This window comes from Moschus berezovskii, chromosome 28 (genome assembly GCF_049115385.1).
Source record: "Moschus berezovskii isolate FMDL1 chromosome 28, NW_MosBer_1.0, whole genome shotgun sequence".
NCBI lineage: Eukaryota > Metazoa > Chordata > Mammalia > Artiodactyla > Moschidae > Moschus > Moschus berezovskii.
Window position 1 is genome coordinate 24,509,293 of NC_142487.1, and position 26,932 is coordinate 24,536,224.

The 26,932-nt window shown below is 38.7% G+C and overlaps 1 protein-coding gene across 4 annotated transcripts in view; it reads right to left on the reverse strand.

The window, feature by feature from the left end:
* Positions 1-11,162: 11,162 nt before the first annotated feature.
* Positions 11,163-26,932, reverse strand: part of TXNL1 (thioredoxin like 1) — a 32,061-nt gene continuing 16,291 nt past the window's right edge. Inside the window, exons 4-9 of one of the 4 annotated variants that reach the window (XM_055417422.2) lie at positions 23,183-23,305; positions 21,438-21,507; positions 19,387-19,559; positions 17,484-17,588; positions 12,815-12,857; positions 11,163-11,398 (exon numbers count right to left, since the gene is read on the reverse strand). In XM_055417422.2, the coding sequence (XP_055273397.1) occupies positions 12,819-12,857; positions 17,484-17,588; positions 19,387-19,559; positions 21,438-21,507; positions 23,183-23,305 (510 nt within the window). In that variant the 3' untranslated portion in view covers positions 11,163-11,398; positions 12,815-12,818. Of the gene's footprint in view, positions 11,399-12,814; positions 12,858-12,891; positions 13,765-17,483; positions 17,589-19,386; positions 19,560-21,437; positions 21,508-23,182; positions 23,306-26,932 lie in introns of those variants that run through there. The other 3 variants (XM_088833494.1, XM_055417423.2, XM_088833493.1) reach the window with 3 other exon arrangements.

The following is a 26,932-nucleotide window of genomic DNA, read 5'->3' on the forward strand; positions in this document are numbered from 1 at the left end:
CTCATGTCCACAGAGTCGGTGATGCCATCCAGCCATCTCATTCTCAGTCGTCCCCTTCTCCTCCCGCCCCCAACCTTTCCCAGCATTAGAGTCTTTTCCAGTGAGTCAACTCGTCCCATGAGGTGGCCAAAGTATTGCAGTTTCAGCTTTAGCATCAGTCCTTCCAATGAACACCCAGGGTTGATCTCCTTTAGAATGGACTGGTTGGATCTCCTTGCAGTCCAAGGGACTCTCAAGAGTCTTCTCCAACACCACAGTTCAAAAGCATCAATTCTTCGGCGATCAGCTTTCTTCACAGTCCAACTCTCACATCCATACATGACCACTGGAAAGACCATAGCCTTGACTAGACGGACTTTTGTTGGCAAAGTAATGTCTCTGCTTTAACTCAATAATAAAAATACAAATAAAAATTTAAATAAAGAATCCTATACTAAAGACATTCCTCCAACAAACTGGCTAATAAGCACATGAAGAGAGGCTAGACATCCCGAATCATCAGAGAAAGGCACATCAAAACCACCATGAGGCATCACTTCACACCTACCAGGATAAGTACAATCAAAAAGTCTTATAATAACAAGTTTTGGTGAGGGTATGGAAAACCAGGGCTTTTCCAGGTGGCACTAGTGGTAAAGAGCATAGGAGACGCAGGTTCGATTCCTGGGTCAGGAAGATCCCCTGGAAGACGGCATGGCAGCCCGCTCCAGTATTCTTGCCTGGAGAATTTCATGGACAGAGGAGCCTGAAAGGCTACAGCCCACGGGGTCACAGAGTCAGACACGACTGCGTGACTGAGCACTGACGGAGAACTAAGGGCCCTCACACTATTGCTAGGGGTGTAAAATGACGTGGCCCCTGAGGAAAAGAGCCTGGTTAAGCATAGAATTACCATACAAACCAGCAACTCCATTCCAAGGTATACACCCGAGAGAAATGAAAATACATGTCTACACATATGCTGCTGCTGCGTCACTTCAGTCGTGTCCGACTCTGTGCGACCCCATAGACGGAAGCCCACCGGGCTCCCCCGTCCCTGGGATTCTCCAGGCAAGAACACTGGAGTGGGTTGCCATTTCCTTCTCCAATGTGTGAAAGTGAAAAGTGAAAGTGAAGTCGCTCAGTCGTGTGTGACTCTTAGCGACCCCATGGACTGCAGCCCACCAGGCTCCTCCGTCCATGGGAGTTTCCAGGCAAGAGTACTGGAGTGGGCTGCCATTGCCTTCTCCGTCCACACATCCGTTCCATTCCGTTCCACCGCTCAGTCGTGTCCGACTCTTTGCGACCCTGTGGACTGTAGCCTACCAAGCTTCTAGGTCCATGGGATTCTCCAGGCAAGAATACTGGAGTGGGTTACCGTTTCCTTCTGCAGGGGATCTTCCCGACCCAGGGATGGAACCCGGTATCCCGCATTGGAGGCAGACGCTTTAACCTCTGAGCCACCGGGGAAGCCCGTCTACACATATACTTGTGCAAAAACTTGTACATAGATGTGTATAGCAGTGTTATTTACAACAAGCAAACGTGGAAGCCTCCCAAATAGCCATCAGTAATGAATGCATAATTGAATCTGGTACAGCCATACAATAGAGTATTATTCAGAGACAAAAAAAAGAGCATGTACTGATACATATAGATGCACCTTGAAAAGATGCTAAGTCAAAGACGCCAGCCCCAAAGACCCCCATATCCTGTGCTTCCATTTACAGGAAATGCCCAGAACAGAGAAATCTGTCTAATATAAAGGCAGAAAGTAAATTAGTAGTTAGGTAGGAGTCATTGTCAACACTTACATTTCAGAGCTTTAGGTTTTAGCAGATCATTAGTCTTGCAGGCGGAGAAGGCAATGGCAAGCCACTCCAGTACTCTTGCCTAGAAAATCCCATGGATGGAGGAGCCTGGTAGGCTGCAGTCCGTGGGGTCGCTAAGGGTCGGACACGACTGAGCAACTTCACTTTCGCTTTTCACTTTCACACATTGGAGAAGGAAATGGCAACCCACTCCAGTGTTCTTGCCTGGAGAATCCCAGGGACGGGGAAGCCTGGTGGGCTTCCGTCTATGGGGTCACACAGAGTCGGACACGACTGAAGTGACTTAGCAGTAGCAGGAGTCATTGTAATGAAGGGATGGGATGTTGATAGCTAAAGGGAATGGAGTTTCTTTTTGAGGTGATGAAAATGTTCTAAAATTGACTATAATGATGCCTGCACTTTTGTGACTATACCAAAAGCCATGGAAGTGTACATGTTAAATGAGTGAATTGGATGATACATGAATCATATCTTAATAAAGCTGGTGTGTGTTTTAAGTATCTTTAAAATTTTTCCTATCCGAATCCATTCCGTCACTAAGTACATGCATCTTTCCAATTTGAATATTTCCATTTTCTTGTAGTATTTTGAAACCTTATTTTTCATGAACATAAATTTTTACTCACCTAAAGGATGGTTAAAATACAGCTAGCATAAAGGGACCTGACTTCAGATTCAAAATTGTTTTTTACCATGGACGAAACAATCTCAGGCACAGTTTATAAAAATTTGCCTCTATCTGGAAAAGGTCAGTCTTCATTCCAATCCCAAAGAAAGGCAATGCCAAAGAATGCTCAAACTACCGCACAATTGCACTCATCTCACACGCTAGTAAAGTCATGCTCAAAATTCTCCAAGCCAGGCTTCAGCAATATGTGAACCGTGAACTTCCAGATGTTCAAGCAGGTTTTAGAAAAGGCAGAGGCACCAGAGATCAAATTGCCAACATCCGCTGGATCATGGAGAAAGCAAGAGAGTTCCAGAAAAACATCTATTTCTGCTTCATTGACTATGCCAAAGCCTTTGACTGTGTGGATCACAATAAACTATGGAAAATTCTGAAAGAGATGGGAATACCTGACCACCTGACCTGCCTCTTGAGAAACCTGTATGCAGGTCAGGAAGCAACAGTCAGAACTGGACATGGAACAACAGACTGGTTCCAAATAGGAAAAGGAGTGCGTCAAGGCTGTATATTGTCACCTTGCTTATTTAACTTTTATGCAGAGTACATCATGAGGAACGCTGGGCTGGAAGAAGCACAAGCTGGAATCAAGATTGCTGGGAGAAATATCAATAACCTCAGATATGCAGACGACACTACCCTTATGGCAGAAAGTGAAGAGGAACTCAAAAGCCTCTTGATGAAAGTGAAAGAGGAGAGTGAAAAGGTTGGCTTGAAGCTCAACATTCAGAAAACAAAGATCATGGCATCTGGTCCCATCACTTCATGGGAAACAGATGGAAACGCAGTGGAAACAGTGTCAGACTTTATTTTTTTGGGCTCCAAAATCACTGCAGATGCTGATTACAGCCATGAAATTAAAAGACGCTTACTCCTTGGAAGGAAAATTATGACCAACCTTGATAATATATTAAAAAGCAGAGACATTACTTTGTCAACAAAGGTCCGTCTAGTCAAGGCTATGGTTTTTCCCGTGGTCATGTATGGATGTGAGAGTTGGATTGTGAAGAAAGCTGATTGCCAAAGAATTGATGCTTTTGAACTGTGGTGTTGGAGAAGACTCTTGAGAGTCCCTTGGACTTCAAGGAGATCCAACCAGTCCATTCTAAGGAAGATCGATCCTGGGTGTTCATTGAAAGGACTGATGCTAAAGCTGAAACTGCAATACTTTGGCCACCTCATGGGACGAGTTGACTCACTGGAAAAGACTCTAATACTGGGAAAGGTTAGGGGCGGGAGGAAAAGGGGACGACAGAGAATGAGATGGCTGGATGGCATCACCGACTCTGTGGACATGAGTTTGAGTGAACTCCGGGAGTTGGTGATGGATTGGGAGGCCTGGCGTGCTGTGATTCATGGGGTCGCGGAGAGTCGGACAGGACTGAGCGACTGAACTGAACTGAAACTTCTACTTCCTATAATGACACCCCAGGTAATTCAGTTGAGCCACCCACTGGTGACAAGTAAAAATGCTAGACAAAATTTTAACAGATTCTTGAAAATATCAAAAAAGATTAGGTCAAATCAACAAAGCCAGTGTGCCCCAAGGGAATTTGCCCATCCTGGGGAAGAAGCTGTGTGACTGAACTGCATTTTCGCCTCCTCTGGTGGAAGTAGATGTGAAATTTGAGCATGTCAAAGGTAAGAACAATCAGAAACCAGCCCCAGACCTAGGCAGGAACTGCAAGGACATGGTCCTTGGGGTAGGAGGGGGAGGAAGGCTTGAAATAGAAGTAAATTTACGCTAGCCAAAAGAAAGTTAATACACTACATTAAAAACACACCAACTAAACTTTAAAGCAAAAAAGGATAATTAGAAACTAAATTCACTCCCTAAATATAAGGGTTCAACTTAGAAGGATATTAGGATGATACAGCAGCTCTAAATTTATCCAATAATATGACATCAAAGCTAGAAATTAAAAACTCACCATACATGTATTTGAATGGCTGAGTCCCTTGGCTGTTCACCTGAAACTATCACAACATTGTTAATCAGCTATTCCCCCAACACAAAATGAAAAGTTTAAAGTTTCAAAAGATAAATTCAATAAATAAGCCAAACAAAACAAACACACATACACAAGACTGTTCTACGTCAGTAGACAGATCTACAGAGCAGAACAAACTGTCCAAAAGCAGGCTTGTGAGGCCCCTTAATTTCAACAAAGGATATCAAGCTGTACGTCTGTCAAAACAGCTAATTCCTGAAATGACTTGGATAGACTGAAGAGTTCTGATAACAATTGCATTAGAGTGCTATGAAAAATGGGCTTCCCAGGCAGCGCTAGCGGTAAAGAACCTGCTTGCCAATGCAGGAAATGCAAGACATAGGTTGGATCCCTGGGTCAGGAAGATCCCCTGGAGGAGGGCATAGCTACCCACTCCAGTATCCTTGCCTGGAGAATCCCAAGGACAGAGTAGCCTGGTGGGCTACAGTCCATAGGGTCACGAAGAGTCAGACACGACTGAGCACCCACACACACGCACTTACCCTCAGCCCTCTGCCAGCTGCCCTCTTCTGAGTTAAATAGCCCCTTTCAAACTTAAACGTCACCTGCAGTAAAGGCTTCTTCCTCATTCCTGTCCCTGTGCTCACTCACTCCCTTGAGAGAATTGTGTGGTCAGGGAAGTAAGTGCCCCACTATTTTAAAGTGCTTGGTCACAGGAAATCACAGGGAGCCAGTGCGGGAGTTCTGTCTGCATCAGTGACTGGAAAATGCAGAAAAGCAGGTTTTGACCGTTTGCACATTCAATACTACCCTACAATATTAGAAGTCTTATCACTAAGGAAGGACCCATCCGAGACTCTGACAGAGGAATCATCTTTGTGAAATTAAAAACTTTCAAGAGAATAAAAGCAGTCATGAAAGAATGTGCTAGAATGACAGATGGGACAGAATTTATAATTACAATCAAAATACAGGAGAAAAAGCACCTGATTATAAGGAAAGACTAAAGCCTTTAATGGCATCTTCAAAGCCGTGCTTTATATTCCTCTTATGGAATGTTGCCATCAATCTCCACGCCTTACTAATTGTCATGTAAAACTGTGTTCAGTGGTAGACCATGAAAGCTCAGGATTCCTTTGCCGGAAGCGTTTCAGAATCCAGCTGTCTGCTAATGCTACCTTCAACCAAAAGATTATTAATATAATTAATGGTTCTAATAATTAAGCACTACAAAGGTTGTTACCACAACTTACTGGATTGACAATTGGATATCCTCACCAATTTCACTATTTCTACTTTTGATAATGACTACCCTCTCTTGAATTTAAAACCATTTTAACTCCTCCTGTTTTTCCATCCTGCTTAAGTCTGCTTTCAGACTCCTCTTTACCTAATTCTACAATATTTTTTAGTATTTCCTAGTATTTGCTCCGTAGTTTCCTTCTTCCCTTCCCTATTCTCTCTGGACACTTCCGTTCATACACCTATTTGAACTTCAGTGTCTAAATGAGTCCCAGTTCCCTAACTCTAGCCCTAAGATCTAAGACCACATTCCTGCTGAAAAGGAGCAGGATCCTATGGTCCATGCCCCGTGTCCTCAGCCGACCTTTGGTCTGTGGAAAAACTTTAACCAAAGAGCAAGTTTAATCAGAGAAGTGGGAAAATGCAGAAAAAAAGGAAAACAGTCAATGGAGACCAAATAATAAAAGTTTAGTCCGTAAGCATGGTCCAAGACGTTTAGTTCCTTCTCAAGGGCTATACATACTATTCTGAGCCATATCCTGGGAGCTTTTACAGATATTGAAATTCCCAGCAAATGGAGAAACTAATGCCATTAACACCAGACTGTAGCCATGATATAAGCTGCCACAATTTGAGAGCTGGCCTCAAGAAATGGGAGACAGACCGACGCTGGAACTGAAGATTAACTGTACTTAATCAAGAGGATGCCAGTCATATCACCAATGACCAACTTCAGGATGACTGTCAGAGCTGACTACACTGTTTCTGCCTGGAGCCCCCCCTCCTTCAGCCTATAAAATCTCGTGCCCACTGATTGTCAGTGGCGGGGGAGCTGCCTTTGGACAGGCGTTCCCCCCACCACCCATGGTTGCTGGCATCCAAAACAAATTTCCATTCCACCCTCCTGGCCTCTTTATTGGCTTTTGAGTGGCAAGCAGCCGGACCTGGGTTCGATTACACACCCTATGTATCTCATAGACACTTCCACATTAAATCCAAAAAAAGCATCTCAGATACATCATTACTCAAGGCAATGTTGTACCCGAAGCTATATTTCTTCTCCCTTCCCAACTTGCTGCTTTTCCTAAGAACCAGTATTCCTACCACATGTATTTAAGTCACTGTGGACTCCCCTCTCTGCTTCTTCCCTCCTCCCATAAACTAAAGACAGCCTGATCCCTTTCACAAGGCAAGGGGGGCTTCCCACTAGTTTCTTCTTGCTCTTCTAGCTTCATCGTCCTCTTCATCTAAGAAACCTTATTTAATTATCAGTCCTTTTATGTACACAGCATGCACTTATTCCTTGTTGTTCAGTTGCCCAGTCGTGTCTGACTCTTTGCGACCCCATAGACTGCAGCACAGCAGGCCTCCCTGTCCCTCACCATCTCCCCAAATTTGCCCAAGTTCATTGGTGATGTCCTCTTCTCCTTCTGCCCTCAATCTTTCCCAGCATCAGGGACTTCTCCAATGAGTCAGCTCTTCGCATCAGGTGACCAAAATACTGGAGCTTCAGCTTCACCACCAGTCCTTCCAACGAGTATTCAGGGTTGATTTCCCTTAAGATTGACTGGTTTGATCTTCTTGCTGTCCAAGGGACTTTGTCCAGCACCACAGTTCCTTACTTCTGCTAAATTCTCTTCCTTACCTTGTTAAAGTGCAAATTTCTACATTCTCTCAGATGTACCTCAAGCACCTCCCCTTGGAACCTGAGAATTTGTTCAGTATGTTTATTGACAGAGATCAAAGTAACTTTAGTTTGGCACTAGGAACAAGTCCTAGCACTACTGCTCCTAAGCCTGGTAAATAAGACTACTAATAATTAACTATTTCCTGCTCTGGACCAAGAAGTGACCCCAGGGTGCTACAGCAGCAAAGGAGGCATACATAATCAGTAGTGTTAACTTTTTTCTGTTTTTCTTGTACTGAGCCTTGTAGATAAGCAGGAACTGGACAGGTGAACAAGTTAGGTCAGAGGAAGGCATTAGTTATCAGAGCACATTCTAGTAACTGCTTGTAAGGTGCGCTAGGCGAGGGGAAATAGGTGGGGGTCGGGGGATAGGGAAGGCTGGGGAGGGAGGGCCCACGGAAAGAAATCCACAAGCAAACTAGCAGCCATGTGGAGGACACGTGGTGGACGCCAGATCGGAGGCAAGGAGACATTCAGGAGGCTGCTGCACCCTGCTTAGCAAAAACCAACACCCCAAAGCTGTGGCAGCGGGATGGAGTACAGGGTAGGGATGACAACGCCTTATCCTTGTTCCAGATCGAAGTAACACACATTTCACCTTCGTAACAAGCCTAAAAAGTAACATCTTGACCCATTTTTACTCAAGAGGAAACTAAAGCTCCTCAACTACTTGTTCAACACGACACAGCTTACAAGTAGGAGCAGAGTCAAACTTCAAGGATCCTGCTCCTGAGTAGCACAATGTGTCAGTATCTCAAACGCACATCCCAGTATAAGCAGTAAATCATGCTTCACAAATAAATCTGGCCTGTTCAATTCATAAAACTCGTAAATAAACTTCCTCAAATACCCTGGCAGGTTTAGGGTAATAGTCAGGATTTTAATATTATTCCAAGCTGTGTACAATTTTAGAATATACAAATTCTAAAGTCATCTTATGGGCCTATTCCACCTTCTCCAATTCTTAATGTGGCATTAATGTGACCAGAGTTTAAAAATAATCTTATTAGCCTGTAAAATCACCACTCTGCCCACCTAATTTTACCAAGGTAGGGCATATTTTTTAAAAGTATTGATCTAAAAATAAAACAATGCAGAAAACAAAGTTAATGTTTACCAGGGTTTGGTAAAGGGAAAGGGGTAATTTGGGAGACTGAGCTTGACATATATACACTACTGTATAGAGGTAACTAATGACAGCACAGGTAACTCAGTCCTCTGTAGTGGCCTATGTGTGAAAAGAATCTTTAGAAAGCAGGAACTTCTCGGGCAGTCTAGTGTTGAAGACTTGGCCCTCCAGTGCAGCAGGTGTGGGTTCAATCCCTGATCTCTGGCAGGGAGCTAGGATCCCTCCTGCTTCTCAGGCAAAAAACCTACATAAAACGGAAGCAATGCTGTTAAAATTCAATCAAGACTGAAAAAAATGGTCCACATTAAAAAGAAATCTAAAAAATAAGAGGGATGGATATATGCATAACTGATACCCTTTGCTATACACCTAAAACTAACATATTATAGATCAACTATATGCGAATAAAAATTTTTTAAATACATTAAAAAAAATAATCTAAAAACCTGAAGTGAAAAGATGCTTAAGATGAGATCAATATCCTGCCATAGGCAATAGGCTTTAGTGAAGGAATAAAATATTTGTTCGTTAAAATCACTTACCTGACAAACATATGAATATTACAAAACACAATGTGTGTTTGGCAAACTTTCTAAAATACATTTTCACTTCTAAAAATGAGGTGTTAGAGCTAAGTGAACACAATATTCCTCAGTTTTCCTTTAGTTTGTAGTATACAGCCTCCAGCCTTGAGACAAAGATAATCTTTGTTAAGATAATCTTAATCTTCAACTCACAAATTAAGTAGTTTCTAGAACACAATGCAAGCCTAGGGGAAACTTTGGTCAAAATGGACCACAAATGTCTGCCACAGGCATAAGAGTATGATAGCCTGTCTGCCACTCCTGCCCTGAGCCTCAGGGTGACAAAGACTCTGCTGAAATATTGTTTCTATTATGGATAGGCTATTTCATTATTGTTTCACACCAGATAATGCCTCCAGACGTAAAATGTAAGTAAAATCAAAAGAAGAGTTTCGTGAGTTGTTTGTGGTTTTGTTTTTTGCTATGTCTAACAAACAATAAACTTATTGTCTGTTTTCTAGAAAATACTATCTATGGATGGTTTCAGTTACAGTAACTAGAGTTACATTTTTTAAATGCTCTTCTTATTCAGTTGAAAAATTCAGTGTTACGTATACAAATGTATATATGTGTGTGTGTGTGTGTGTGTGTGTGTGCATACACACAGTTTTAGGAGAAACATCAGCATTTCAGATTGGTAATTTAAATTATGTCAACTACCCATGTTTATTTGTAAAACTTACTGGAGTGAAACATGTTACAGTTACCTATAAACATTCACCTCTCACAGTTTACAATTTGAATAATTATGAAATGTTTGTATTATGCAATCAACTGAGTTATAGAAAATTCACATAAACAATATAAATCTGATGTCCAGTCCTTTACAAATATGAAGTTATTTTCACTGGACTTTCAAATTGCTAAGTATAAATAAAATGAGGTCAGCAATACTTAAGGTGAGGCACTTTTAACAATTACCCGAAGAGGTTCTGTTAAATGCACAAAACGTAAAACAAAACTTCTGATATCAATCTCACTCTTAATTCCAGACATGATTAATCTGAGATGGTCTCTATTAATGAGTGTTTTATAAACTTTTATTTATTTTACTTCTTGCCTTTCTGTTTCCATTTGATCCAAGGCAACATAATCAGGAAATACATAAACTATGTAGACATCACTACAGACCAGCTAATGTGCTTCCACACAAAGAAACTAGACATTACTTAGTGACACCAGGATTTCAGAAAGTGATCACCACAAAAACTTGGACATAATTTTTTTTTTTCAGAAACATGTATAAATACATTGGTATCTCAAAGGCAAATCAGTATCTTGATCATAGTCCTAGACAAATAGGCCCTCAAATTTACTATTAACCGAATCAAAATTGTCTTATATATACTCTTTCCAAACACTGAATTTTTAAAATACTCAGAGACATTTAAAAATCATATTTTATTTTTCAAAGAAAAATTAAAAAGTGAATTAATCCTTTCTAGATTACAGTTTAAGATTTTTAAGTCATACGGAACAGATGGTCTTGCCAGCCTTTTGTGAAAGACCTTTTAAACATACACGTGGCCAATCCATTTTCAACCTTAAACCAAGTTCTCTGTATATTTATACTGCATCATTTGGTAGTTAAAATAATAAATACTTCATTAAAAGGTATCAATTCCTGCTGCTTCATGAATTCACAGTACTTTATTCCTTCCTACTATTGGATTTCAACATGTATTTTCAACAATACCTTTCAACATATATTGAAAAAGATGACTCAAATTTTAAGTTTATCCAAAAGGGTACCACTGACAGTCTTAGGTGGGAACAGTGAAGTCTCATTATTTATTTCTGGTAGTTTATAATTTGGGTGTTTTCTACAGGCCAGATGCCCAGCTGCTGTTTAACAAACCTGTGAGTCTGAGCACAGTTAGCTATTCCAAGTCCACGTGTCAAAATCACTTGCTGTGTGTGCACATGAATGCACACACACGCCTCAGTTTCTAAAACAGTTCTGCTCGTCTAAAGAGAGAAACAGGCTTTTGATCAATACACTATCACTGAAGTCTCTGCTAAAATCAGAAGGTGTCCAAGAAAGAGAAAATACTTATTTAGAACAACAGAAATTAAGCTTGGCAAAAGTAGTTACTTTTATTTACAACTGCATGTATTAAGGTTACAATAGAAACACTAGTGATACCATCTGAGCAAAAGCAATGATTTATTGGTAATGGAAATGAATGAAATATTGAAAGTCTCTGGCGAGAATCAAGCAATTATCCAGGAGCTGCAGATCCGATTGCAATATGGTCTTCCAGTGTCTTTTGTACCTTTAGTGGCTTTCTCCTTTTTTGCCAACTACCTAGGAAGAACAAAAATAACTTTATATATACCTCTTATTGATTTAGAAATATGAGTTATTTTCAAAATACTACTACTGTTACCATTTTTAAACCCTATATTAATTTTTGTATTTGCATTTCTTTGGCATGCAGTGTATCGTCATTGTTGAAGCAAACTGTGACCCCTTCTCCCCTCCCAGCCTCTAGAAATTAAAACTAAAATACATGCAGGCTATTTTTGGTATTTCACACTGTTTTAAGAAAAAGTAATGCAACTTTTCAAAACAAGGTTGACAGTTTAGAGAAGTTAATAAAAAGATGATGCTACATGAGTGAAACATATTTGGCATACTATTTTTAGGCAATTAGATATCAAATGTCGATCACAAAATAATGTAGAAATTAAAAGAGTATGCTAAACTTATGTCTTCATGCCCAAGATGACAGGTTTCTAGACTTTTCTATCAATATGTAGACATGCAATGAAAACAAATTAAACATTACTAATTTTGCCTAGTTTCTATTTTTAAAAAATCCTGGTTACTAAAATATACTACTAAAATATAAAGAATAAATCTAGGTTCAGTCAATGATTAGAAAAATTTTCTATGGGAAGGTTTAAAAAATGTCCTAGGTTGCTATAAATGTCGCAGCATAAAACTGTGATGAATAAATCTGATTTCTAACAATAGTTCTAGAAAACAAAGTCTCTGTGGGAAGGTTCTAAAACTACATTCTAATCAAACAATTTACTTTAAACCTAAAGTTCATAATAATGTATTCTCATGGCAAAAATGCCTCTAAGGAAATCTACTTGCAAGCCACTGTACATATATTTACATATAACAAAATTTCTATGTACATTTGTAAATACAATTTTCGTATTTTAAATTGATTCTGGTCCAAAAGGCAGTGCCTGAATCAAGCAAAACTCACAAAGATCTTCAGTACAAATCTGGTCTAAAACAGAACTTGGCTGGGTCAATGTCATTCATGGGAAAAGATAAAAATCCATTCTACTGAATTCCTAATCACATTTTACAAGAAATGCTGTTTTCCCCATCTTGAGGAAAAATACTTTTATTGCTTTAAAATAACTCCTCTTTTATCCAAGGAAACCATGTGTTACAAAGTCCAAAAAGCCAAAAAAGATACAGAAAGACAGTCTCATAAAAGAGTATGTAGATGAGAGTAAGAAGTTCAGGTTTTAAGACCTGGGGGAGGGGGAGTCTTCCTAAGAAAGAAGGGGAGGTGGCGCTGTTTGTACCACAAATGAATTTAAGCAGATAAACACTGAAAGCATTGTTGATCGCTATATCACTTGGGAACACACAAACACAGAGCTATTAGATTAAGCAAAAGAAAACAAAAACAATTAATATTAAAAATTAACATTTTAGCAGATGTGATACAGTAGAAGACACGAATCTGCATACTGTTTCACAGGCTGATAACTCTCAACTTGCCAATGTGTATTCTCTGGAAAAAAGAAGAAATTCAGCATTCCAATAAGGAGTTTCTCACCCCCACAGTAAAGCTCTTTTATTCATTTTTAAGTCTTTATATTACACTTCCGACAAACAAAAGTTTTGGTACATCAAAATTAGGTGTCAAAAATATTTATTCAGTAAGGAGTCCGTTGATTGTTTATGTTAATATTTTAACTCAGCCTAACTTTAGTCCGTAAGTCTTTCAACTGGCCTTGAACTCATGTGCATTGGCAGAGCAGAGGACAGGCCCATAATTAATCAGCAAAAAGATTGTAGGACTACAGTTCCGATGAGAAAACCCGTATCTCTCAACTTCAGCCTAAGCAATATATTACACTAGCTCAAATATAAAAGAACTTGATGAAACTCCTCACATTTCCAAAATGATTCTATTGTTTCTAAAAAATATAAACTTTAGATCAGATTAAAACATTATCCGACTATTTAAATCTAAAAATATTTATGACAACGTAAGTCTCACTGCAATATTATTTCTCAAAATGTAGTACAAAATTAAATGAGACAGGAGAAAGTAAAAGCAAACAAACAAAAAGTTGGCTGAGCAACCTGGTATAGTAATGAAACTAAAGCACCTAGCTGCAAGATCAGAACAAAAACTGAAACAAAATAAAAGGCCCACTGAGAAACAGTGACTAGGATGAGATTTGAAGACAGAGATGGTTGAGGCAATCTAGGTAACAAGGGGCGGATCCGGACGACAGACGCTGTAGGAATCCTGCCCCAGCAATGGCGAGACCGTGAGAAGGGTGAGGGCAGACAGGCGCTAGGTGAGCACAGAAGCAAGAAGGGGAGTGGAACGGGATAAGGTCAATCTTTACAGGACTTCATTTTTAAAAATCTTCTGTGTTTAGTTCATTTGAGTTGGATTAAAAAAGCTGAAAAATAAACAGACAAAAATGTTACAAAGATAGCTGATACGGCGAATGGCCAGTTAAGAAAAGTCTGTCTATCGCCCTGAAAGAAAATCTGCTTTGCTTTTCACATGCACCTCATTCCCTAAGCAGCAGAAGCCCCTTCACTTTTGCTCAGTTTTGAATACTTTTGTATTAAAATCAAGCAAACCATGTGAAGAGCATATTTTTGCAAAGAAAACATCTACTTCCAATTAAAATGGCAAGCTTTCTTCATGCTGCAACATAGAAGAGTACATTCACTACAACAACAGATAGCCTAAGTACATATTATAATCTGGGCACAATGCCTATGAGCCAAAGACAGAAAAATGGAAGGTATGTTCTCGTCTCCCAAATCTGACAAGTATGACCTTCAAAAACTGTAAGAGTATGCAAGGTGGTCTAAGACTTTTATCCACAAAGATTCAACAGCATTACCTTAGCTTCTGTCATCTTAATAACATAAGGAGAAGACAAATGACATTCTGAGAACTAAAATTAACAAGGAACAACTCATGCAACATGGAAACAGAAACTGGAAATGCTCCATAGTTCTGTTTCATCATTCACTAAAATCATTTTACACAATTCTCTTCACTACACAAAGAGGTGCTGGAATTCACCTCTCTGTGCTGATAAAACACATGCCAAGTCTATACTGAAATTTTAAATTCTAATTACTGTGTGCAAGGCCTTTAAAAGTCAAATGACTAAGTAAATAAAGACAAAGTGCCACACCTGCCTTGTCCGTGAATGCAGGACTTGCACCATCGCTCTTCCACACCCAGGGTTCCCATTTTCCGTTCTACCTAAAGTGCCCACTGCTGCCCTGAACTAAGCTTTGATTCACATTGGTTAGCATTCCAAACCTTAGGGCAGTAGCCTTTAACAATATAAACTTGGTACTATCAGAGGTTATGACTACACATAACACAGTACCACAGGGACTACAACAATCAGAGCACGGATCTATATCATTTCCTTCACTAGAATCCACACTCACTGATGGCTTTTAGTAAGTGACTCTCAATAAGGCCAATTTCAGTTAAACATAAGCTAGCTTTTTAACTGCAGCTTTCCTACACTAAAGTTGCTGGCTTAGCAATATGAGAACTACTAAAATATTAGCTTACTTTTGAGAAATAACACTACAGGACAATGAAGGACACAAGCAGTGCGATCTCATTCAGAAACTACTGGAAGAAAATGTAACATTAATATACATAAGAAAATCATTCAAACAATTAAAATTTATCAGACATTATAAAAGCAAAGGATTAAGAAATCCAGAACACCAAGAAGGAAGTCCATTACACTGTTACATAAATTTTGCAGCAGTTCTCAGTGTGATCCAAGCTGGCTGACCCTGAAACCCATTCAGGGAGTCTTCAAGGTCAAAAGTGCTTTCATAATAATGCTAAATAAATTGTTATTTGTCTTAACTCGCATTGTCTCACAATATACAATGAAGTTTTCCAGAGACTACATGACTTATGATAGCAAAACTGAATGCAGAAGCAAATACGAGAATGAGGATTCTAAGCTAGGCTTAGAATATACAATACTTTGTATACTTAAAATATACAATACTCTGTCAAAACGTAAAACAATGTTCTCACAAAATTGGTTTTGTTTTGGAAAGTAAGTATTTTAATTTAAAAAATCACTTGTGCTAACACAATAATTTTATTATTTGTAAATATTGTTTAAATTTCCCAGTTTTAACTTCTAAGATGGTAAGTATCAGATAAATCCTGGCCCAAAACAATCTTTAACAGTGTAAAGGCGTCCTGGGACCATCAAGTTTTGAGAACTGCTGTTCTATAGTCATTTTTAATAAGGTAAAAAAAGTACCTAGTTAAACATATAGTATTACAGAACAAACACAAATACTCTCAAAGAAGAAAAGAAAAATACCCTACGATCCTAAAGACAGTCAAAAAAGGTAGTTTGGTAGTCAAGAGAGAGAGAATAGGCAAGACCAGACATGAACTGCTGTTTAGTTGCTACATCGTGTCAGACTCTTCTGTGACCTCATGGACTGCAGCCACCAGGCTCCTCTGCCCGTGGGGTTTCCCAGGCAAGAATACTAGAGTGGGTTGCTGTTTCCTTCTCCAGAGGATCTTTCTGAACCAGGGATCGAACCTGTATCTCTTGCATTGGCAGGTGGATTCTTTACCACTGAGCCATCAGGGAAGTGCTGGGGTAGGAGAGGGGATGTTAAGAACAAAGAGCAGGACGCATCCTGAGATGGGCAATCACTAATGCTCACTAGAAAACCTGTAACTGGCTGGCAGGCTGCTGCTAAGTAAGAGCAGGGGTTAGTTACCTGGAGGAAACATGGAAATCAAGTAGCGTAAGCTGAGGTGAGAAGCAGGAAACCAGAGGAAATAACGGGATTTAGAGTAAGAGATCGTAGGAAAGAAGCAAACTATGCAAGGCACAGTTAAAGCCAAATCCAACGGCATCTGACTCAAACAAGCAAACGAGCAGAGCAGGCAGCCAAAACGTCTTTGTTGCTCACACAGTTTCCCAGTGCAGCACATTTTGTATCATCAAAACGTAGATGTTTAATCTCTGCTTCTTCTGACCTGTCATGCGTATGTCAAACATCCCACATGACAGATCTAACAACAAAACTGTTCCTACAGCTCCCAAAAGTTAACTACACTGTGAGACAGGAAGACAGCAGTTGGAAAATGACGTTAAAATATCTATTGTCAGTGTCCAGTTTCATAAGATGAACTTATGTTCATCTACTGTTAGGAAATTTTATTTATTTTCCTGCAATTGAATTAAACCTCATCAAAAAGAATGAGTTTTCTGGGTGTTTCATGGCTTCAATTCCCCAAACAGGGGTCTAAATTGATAAACCAGGTGCCTCTTCCTCGACACACTGGCAGCCCTGGGGAAACACTTCCTCTCTTAATAATCACCCCAGTTCTACACCTCCTGCCAGATGCAGCCATCGGAAATACCGCAACACCTCCATCTCCTGCGCTGCTGCACACGCAATCTGCGTACAGCAAGGGGGTTCTGAACTGACACAGTCCTTGACGGCGCATCTATGCGCTGTGGCTGCATATTTTGAGAGTCATCCTCAGGAGCTGTTACCAGTTAGAAGCACAATGTTCTCATTTCTAAAGGTCCCACGGTAACATAAATTCTTATGCAAACCTTACGAGTATGTCCTTAAAAACAAAAACCAAACCAAAAGAGCCGCTGAACACACATGCCTGTTCACTGAAGAGTTATTTGCTGAAATGTGTTCTTCAGCACAAAGACATGGTTTGAAAGCATCTCAGTGAAGTAAAGGAGCCCATTCTTCTTGATTAAAATCACTGTCATTTTAAATATGTTTTCATCAGAAACAATGATAATCAAAATCTTAATATAAGCAAGCAAAGTTCTTAAAAAGTCACTAATAATGACTTAATGTACTCCAATTTTTCACTATCCCTAACTACCTTCTATAACAAAACAATAATTTATACCTTCTTATTTGGATGTCATTCATTAACAGACACTGTGTCAATGAGACTTATCTTTATTAGAGATTTCTCTTAGTAAGAAATCTAAAAATGTGATTAGAAGACCCTACTGTTCTGTTTATCCTTATAAGAGTTCATGATATAATATGATTTTGATAATTTTAAAATTACTATTTTTATTTGTCCTAGATATCATTTAAACAAACTTACTCGTTTGAAGTCATTCATATTTGTTGCCTGAACTGGAGTTCCAATAAAAGTAAAATATGAAATTCTTGTTGTTTCTTCTTCACCTTGATTGGACTGAACAAATATCTACACACACAAAGAATTTTACCATTAATGACTACACTTCTTTTTCGATAAACATGCTCAAACATTTAATCGATTTTCTTAGATTATTAATAAAAATACCTTCCATTCTTTATAAGGATTAATCCAAATTACATTTACACGAGGATTCCTATAGCATCATTAATTCTACTGTCTACTCGACTGTTCTTACCTTGTCCAGGGGGATCATGGCAGGATACTTACATATGTAAGCGCTGAATGAGTTGGCATGATAATGTTGAAGGGTCAAAATTAAATTATTTACAGGGAATACTGAAAGAGTATGAAACTGAAATTTTACTAAAATTAAAATTTTTTACTGAGGAAAATCTTGGCAGTTATATTCTTTCTGGTATTCCGTCATTCATTCTATCCCCTAGAATGTTAAAAGGAAAAAGAGCGCTCTGGAAATCAGCTCCTAAAACTACACTGCGCTTCGCGTGTTTTTTAAGCTCGTCTGTGTGCTCAGTCTCTTCAGTCATGTCATGTCCGACTCTCTGCAACCCCTGGACTGTAGCCCACCAGGCTCCTCTGTCCATGGGGATTCTCCAGGCAAGAATACAGGAGTGGGTTGCCACATCCTTCTCAAGGAGAAGAGACTTTCTGATCAAAACTGTCATTTCGATTTCAACTTTATCATCAAAAAAAGTGACAGGTGTGCTTTCTGTGTCTGAATTTCAGTCACTGACTAAAATTACGAGTTTAAAAGTATGATTTTAATAGGACACAGTAAAGACTGTGAACCTATCACAAAGTAACTATGTTCAATGATTTTCAAAGACAGAAGAGATTATATTAGGATCTCTGGGTTTAAAGGGCTTTTTCCAATAAACAAATCCCTTCCTTTCATCACTACATAAAGCAATAGGTGTCATTAATTGAATGCCACAAATATTGTAACAAATATTTGTAAATATTTCAAATGAATAAAGTCAAGAAAATACTTCATAACCAGTGTTCCAGTTTGATATAACCATTTTCTTTAATTTCATCTGGGTAAAATACTTTACTCAAAACTCAATATAATCCTTTATCTTACCACTAAGTATATTCTGTGAAATTCCACTGAAAACTTCCCAAAATGAACACAGCTATAGCATTCTTCTAATTTATAAAAACCAGAATCTACTGACACAAAGCAATTACACTCCTTTGGCAAGCCTGTTCTCAGGTGACTCTGTGCTGGTTCCAACTCCTTTTTCATGGCATTCTATTCTAACCCTCCTAAACCCCCGCTCTCATGGAATGGGCTCTAGTTGACAGGTGGTTTAGAAGCATGTGCTGGGTTTAATACTAGAATTCAAAACAGCAATTAGTAATTTCTAAAAAGCTGCTGATTTTGTAATGTAAATTAAGATAACACAGAATTATGTTTTTACAAAGTCAATTTTTACTGAGATCATGGCCACTACACAATTCAAAAGTAAACTGGATTTTAGAAACGTATCCTCACTCATTACCAGGTACGAAGGAAGAATGAGTATCTGGTTTAAGAATAAATGTTTCAGAATAAACTTTTAACAAAAGTTGGCATATACATGCCATATATATATGTATATTTGACAAACCTACAAGTTTTAAAAATCCACCTTCCTTTTTAGGGCACACAGATGAATTAAAAAGAAGAAAAATTAATTAGCTCATTAGACATTTTTATGCATTTTAAACCAAACGGACAATTAACCATTTTTAAGGATAACCTGAATCAGCTAGGGCACTGAAGACGGCATGAACTGTCACCCACAACCCGCCGCACGCATCTGAATCAAACACTACTTACAGTTACACTGTTAACGTTCTGAAACTTAACATAACGAAGAGGGACAATACCATCTTCTTTAATATCATCCTCTGTTAGTTCCAGAGCTTGAGTTGGCTCACTTCTTTCTGCCTCTTCAAAATCCATAGATCGGGGTAGATTGATAAAAATTTTTACGTATTTAGGACCCTGACCTATAGAACGGTAGAATAAAATCAAACGCTAACATCAAACATATAATACTCTGTCCTCTTTATCATTACGTTCTCTCTATACAGACGGGCCCACATATGCCCATACCTACCTTTATCTTTAGAAATTTTAAGAACCTCTGAGTATTTTCACAACCATACTCCTTCTCTCTCAACAGACATTTGGTGATATATTCTTGGCCTGCTAAAACTACACTAAACACTAGGAATACTAGATTAAAACACACATGCACACACACACATATACACAGAGTTCCTGCCCTCAACTCTAAGAGACAGGCAATGAGGAACGTACAGCTCCCAGGGAGGAGGTACTGGCAAGGCGGCAGTGGAGTCTGACAGCACATGCAGGATGATGAGCAGTTTCATCAAGGAAACGCTGAGCTGGGTCGTGCAGTTGCCATCAGCTGGCACCTTTTGTTACTTAGGTGAAAAGCATTATCAGTGACAATATTTAGCTAGAGGAAGTTAACTACACAAACTGCCAAATTTCATCTTAGGGATTAGGCTGTGCTCAGTGATAAAACCACTCTGTAGAATGTCTTAGTCTCTCGAGCTTCAGACCAGTATCCTGTGACTGACTGAGGAAACTTAGCATAGCCACACTGCTTACATACCCCTTTCTATGGCATCTGCTATTACACATACTTTGTATTTTCAGAATAAATTAACAATTTTATTAGTGAAAAATCATTAACCCATGGAAACTGAGAATAGTAAATGACTTAAGGGAATGCTATCTGATGAACAGGGCACTGTTTCTCCCAATCAACTATGAAAGCAACAACAAATCCTTGTCCCCACTCCCCACCTCAGGCCCCGCCCATGTCCACTCCCAGCAGCAAAAAAAAAAAAAAAGAAACAGAAAAAAGGGGGTGGGGTGAGTAAGGACAACTCTTTACTGAACAAAATGAGAAATGCCAAATTTGCACAACCATGTTTACAGCATCATAATATGCGTAAAGAAAACGCAACTATAATTAGCACACACATAGGAGGATCTAGGGCCTTAGTTTTATCGCCTGTAATAGGAAGAATGTGAAATAATTCTCCCCCAGTTCCCACCCTGAAAAACAGCTACCTCAAACCTAGAACTCTTAGTTGGAAGAAAGGGATCCTTTGTTTTCAGAAGTAGAGGAAAATGGTAAAAGTTTTTTTTTTTTTAATTACTTTTGGCCCAATAATCTTACATTATATGTCATTGCTTTGTTCCAAGAACAATTTCACTCTTTCCGAAAACAAGAGATCCTCCTATGTGTGTGCTAATCTCTACCTCTATTTGATAACAAGTTTCAACCTAAGGGACCAGTGATAGAATGGATAAAGAAGATGGAGTATATACATATGCGCAATCAAATACCACTCAACTATGAAAAGGAATGACATTTTGCCATTTGCAGCAACATGGATGGACTTGGAGGATATTATGCTCAGGGGAACAAGTCAGACAGAAAAAGACAAATCCTGCATGGTATCACTTATTATGTGGAATCTAAAAAATAAAACTAGTGAATCTAACAAAAAAGAAACAGACTCAGAAATAAAGAAAATGAACTAGTCACTAGAAGGGAAGAGGGGAAGGGGACAAGCAAGATAGGGGTAGGGAGTTAAAGAGGTACAAACAACTATGTATAAAGTCAATAAGCTACAAGGATACACGCAGGGAATACAGCCAATATTTTAGAATAACTGGAAATGGAGTATAACCCTTAAAAACTGCCAAATCACTACGTTGTACACCTGAAACATACTACAATACATCAACTATACATCAATTTAAACCAAAGAAAAGTTTTAAATATATGCCAGCAGGTCTATAGAGCAGAAAGCTACTTTAAAGAAAAGCTGCCCATTACTCACCATTATCTGGCCCTTGAAATTTCATTGAATAAAGTTTAACAGGCTGATTGAATGCCACAGTAATAAGAAGCTGTGAAGAAAATAATTGTCTCATTTTTAAAGGGCTGTTAAACATCTTAAGTAAGTAACACAACAGCTAAGGAGAATTAAAATAATTAAGAAGCAGAAAAAATTTAATTCACCTAACAAAACCAGTGTAATACAGAATATCAGTAAGCTAAAAGTAACTTGATTAGTTTGACATTTGAGAAATACAATAATCTATTATTTTTATAAAGGAATAACAACAAAATTTAACAGAATTAATTAAAAATATATTTTAAGAACCTAAGGCCTCATGACCTAAAAACTGGCAACAATCCGCTTCCCCTCCCCCCCAAAATTAAACAAAACCCCCAAATTAAAACTTAAAACTATGTATTTTAACATATTAAGCTTAATATTTTCTGAAACAGTTTATCTGTGGCTGCCATCTACCCGTGCCACTTGATAACGTGGAGACAATGCACACAGGTTATGTGGAGAGACTAGATCTCAAATGGACTCGATCTGATTCAAAACTCAAGAGAACAGGACTCACAGCTCTATTAGTCACCTCCCAACTTCCATCCTAAATGAATCTGACTCACTGAATCTGGAAAGCCACACAAGGGAACTGAAATACAAAACTGCTGAAATGCCTCTCTCTGATTCATTCACTCAATCTTCTTTCCAGCCAAAACTCTGTCTGATAAAGGTACCTATGCTCCCACCCTGGGAGGAAGGTTTCCTCAGCAGGAAGTTTTCAGGGAAGCTATAGCCAGCCCTTCTGATACACATCACCACATTACATTTAGGGCACCATTTACAAGGCGCACAACATGAACAGTCTTTTCAAGCAATAAAATAAGATAGTTCTGGTTGGAGCAAAGGAAGATGGGATTTAGATTTATTTCAAATCACTGTGGTCTATTTGCTTAAGAAAACACTTAGACGACTCTCTTTAGTTATGTAAGTACTTTTAATACTTGACCTGTATTTGGGTGTCAGGAAATAAACATGACCCATTTAGGGACCTGAACCATAGGTGAAGAGAATATGAGAGCAGAAAGCCACAAGTAGAGAAAGTCAGTAAGCATATGACACCCTCTTCCTGAAGCCACTGAAGAATCATTTAACTCTTCTAAGAAATCAAAATATAAATATGATTTATATTTTAGAGAAATAACTTTTGTGAACGTATAAAAGATATACTGCAATGGGGAGAAAGCAGAGGCAATGGTATAGTAATTAAATAAGAAAAAAGTTTTTAAGAAAATAAAATTTTGAATAACAGGCAAGATGAAGACAGAAATGGCGTGACCAAGGCAGAACTACAGTACCCCACCTCCTCTGGGACAACACTGCAGGAAACACAGGGAAACACAGCATGTTTCTACTGGCAGTGAGGGCCAGACGTAGAAGGAGTGCTATCTAACTAAGTCTCATTCAGGTGGGTAGAAAGCGTGAAGGCAGCTCAAGAATGAACAAAAAGACTTAAGAATAGTGAAGGCTCAACCCAGGCTTCCGGACAAATCTGTGATTCTCCGCAGTGCAGCTGGCATAAACAAACAAAGACGGGTGAGTTGGCAGGGTCAGAGGACAGAGGTGAAGTTACAAAAAGGAAGAAAAAATGATCGTCTGGGAAGGAGAGACAGGAAACCGTGAGACAGAAACGTGTGGACATGAACACGGATAACCTCTACAAGCCCGAAGCATTCAGTTACCTGTTCATCACAGTCAGATTCCAAGAAGGTCATGTCTTTTCGCAAACAGTTGTCAAATCCATGCTCATCACTTTCATTAAGACACTCACAGCCAGCTTTGTTAATAAAAGGCATTAAATCCATCTGAAAATTTAAACCAAGACTTTAGCAAAGCATTTGGACTTGGTATAAAAATCTTAGTAAGAAAAGTAAATATGTAATTCTCTTTTAACTCTATAAAATTATGTTTTCAGTGTATGACACTTGTGGTTAACAATTTTTAATGGTTATAATCCCCTTATCTTTTTAATAACCTGTATATACTATATTGACTTTATTCCCTGTGCTGTACAATACATTCTTGTGATTCTTTTTTTTTTGATTCTCTCTTTTTAAAAAACTTTTTATTTTGTATTGGAGTAATTCTCTTGATTAAGTTAAAAATTTTCTACCTCATTTAAAAGTTACTAAAACTTTTATAATAACCTTTTTGTCTAAACTTCTGATATCTACCACTAATAATTAAAGCCAAATTGAGGCTGAGCCCATTTATTAAGTATCTAAAACCAAGTCTTTAACACAAAGATTACTAAATGCTAACTTAACACTTTTTTTTAGTACAATGTTTGGCAGTGGAAAATACGCAAATTAAAATAAATGTCTACAAAATATCTAAAGAAAGCCTAACTCCCTCTTCTAGTGACCACGCACTCTTTAAACCTGTATCCATGAAAAGTTTCGATTCAAGATGAACTAGGGACTTCCCTGGTGGTGCAGTGGCTAAGACTCCGAGCTCCCAGTGTAGGGGGCTTGTGTTCAATCCTTAGTCAGGGGAACTAGATCCCATACGATGCAACTAAAGATCCTGCATGCTGCAACTAAGACCCCAGCACAAGCCAAAGAAATGGTAAAAAAAAAAAAAAAAAGATGAATAGCAAATAACTACTTAAAAAATTATATTATGGAAAATTCTAAACGTACTAGATAGACTACCATGGTGACACCCAGGTGCCCGCCTCCTGGATGCAACAGGCATCAACTCACGGCCACTCCGGTTTCACCTGCACTCTGCAACCAGTCCCAACCTTTCTCCCGATTATTTTCATGTAAAGTTTGGACACTTTTCTCATGTTATTCATGAACATTTCAGTGTGTTCATAAGCATTTCATAAGGCATTTCTTTAAAGACAGAATCTTTAATATCATTACCATGACTGTAACATTGATGTTTTAGTATTACCAATATCAATGTTCAAATTTCTTCAACTGTCTCAAATATTTTACAGTTGAATCCGTTAAAACTCAGAATAAGAATCCAAGAAAAGTATAAACAACTGTACTTGGTTAATGTCTCTTAAATTTCTCTTTTAATCCAGTCGTTTAGCCTGTAGATTTCTTCTATTTGGATTTTGCTAACTGCCTCCCTGTGGCGTCCTTTAACATTTTCCCGTTTCCTGTGTTACGTGCTGGCTAACACTTCCAACAAAACACCAAAGAGTTGCAGAGATGGTGGTCATCCCTGTCCTGTTTCTGACTTCAGTGGGAATGTCTCCAGCACTTTCCCATTAAAATTTTACTGAATTCTTTAGGAATTAATGGATATTGCATTCTGTCACATATTTTTTTCCAGGGCTCCCCTGGAGGCTCAGTGGTAAATAATTCACCTGCCAATGCAGAAGATACAGGTTCGATCCCTGATCTGCGACGATCCCATATGGTGGGGAGCAGCTAAGCCTGTGTGCCACTACTGAGCCTGTGCTCTAGAGCCCCGAGGCGGCAACCACTGAACCCACGAGCCACAACTACTGACGATCACGTGCCCTGGAGTCCGTGCTACGAGGTGGCAACAAGAGAAGCCAGCGCAGTGAGAAGCCCACGCAGCACAGCTAGAGCAGCCCCACCCAGTGCAGCTAGCCTTGCCTGTGCAGCAGCACACACAGTACCGCCAAAGTAAATGAACAGAGCATTCGTAAATGCTCTTCCTGCATAAGAGGAGACCATGATTTTCTCCTCTAGATTGCTGGATTTTGTTTACTAATACTTTATTTAAGATTTGTACACCAATATTTCTAACTGGAACTGGTTGGTAACTTTTTTTTTTGGTACAAACTCTGTCAGATTCTGGGATCAATGTCATACTTCAAAAATAAATTTGGAAGTTTTCTCTTTTGATATGGTCTTAAGTAGTTGCAGTAACACTAGACTACCTGATCTTCATAGAGATTTGCTAGAATTTCCCTGTGAAGTCATCCTGGCATTTATGGAAGAACTCTTTTACTATTTTCTCTATTTCCTCAATGGTGACTGATCTATTTAGGAATTCTGCTTCTAGTGGAGTTGATTTTGATAAACTATTTTTCTAAAAATGTATCCATTTCTTTGACTAAATAAGAACTGCTTTAATATTTACCAAGTAATAAAGTTTACCAAGTATTATAAATTATCAGTTGCATGTTCTATCAGTCTTCATTACTAATACTAATATATATACTAATACATGTGTATACAGTTCTGAAAGACTAAAGAAAAAAATTTTTACAGGTCAAATTATTATCAAAATGGTAAAAATTCATTAGAATAGACCCTTAATTATTCACAGACTAGCCTAAATGCTTTCAAAGCCAAAATATTCTATTATATTAAATGTTATACTGCTGCTGCTGCTGCTAAGTCGCTTCAGTCGTGTCCAACTCTGTGCGACCCCATAGACGGCAGTCAACCAGGCTTCGCCATCCCTGGGATTCTCCAGGCAAGAACACTGGAGTGGGTTGCCATTTCCTTCTCCAATGTGTGAAAGTGAAAAGTGAAAGTGAAGTTGCTCAGTCGTGTCCGACTAGTAGCGACCCCATGGACTGCAGCCCACCAGGCTCCTCTGTCCATGTGATTTTCTAGGCAAGGGTACTGGAGTGGCTTGCCATTGCCTTCTCCGAAATGTTATACTGCATTAGATGTTAAATATATTACTCAGGGTAACATATTATAGTCAATTCAAAAAGCGAGGTAGGAAGAAAAGTTTCACTTCTATAGAATTATTCTGAACTCCATAAACATCTGTTTTGAAGATGTGACAAAATCTTACAAACATTTAAATGTCTACCATCCTGCCATGACACCTCTTCCATACTATACGTAGGGTCAAGACCCCAAGCTTGAAGGCAACACTGCAGTCATACTTCCAATATCTTAATGATGAAAGTAAACTAAATAGTTAAATTATTTTAAATTGTTTTTTTAATTTATCTTGGGACACACAAAACAAGTAGCGTAGCTGAACAGTTGCATTAAAGTGCTCTGTTATTCAACACTGTCTGGGACAAACTGGCATAATATTATATATTTGACATAACTGCAAACTGACATATTCTGGAAACATGCTATTGGAAATAAATATTACTATTTATGCAATCAACTTGCCAATAATGAGGAAAGAATTATGAGAAAGCAATCTCATAAATCCAGATTGTGGGACAGTGCATAAGACAGATGGTCCAGACCTGCACTGTACAATGAGAAAGCCATTAGCCACATGTGTCAATTTAAAATTAGTTAAAAATAGAGAAAATTGAAAATTCAGTTCCTCAGCTGCCCTAGTCACATAAAAAATGCCACATGTCTAGCAGCTATTGTAGTAGACTGGTGCTGTTTAAAACTTTTCAAAAAGGCAGTCTTGAAAGAAAAAAGGTATAAAGAAGTTTCTAGACTAAAGAGACTGAGAAGTTAAAAAAAATGCATGACCTTCCAAAATCACTGCAGATGGTGACTGCAATCATG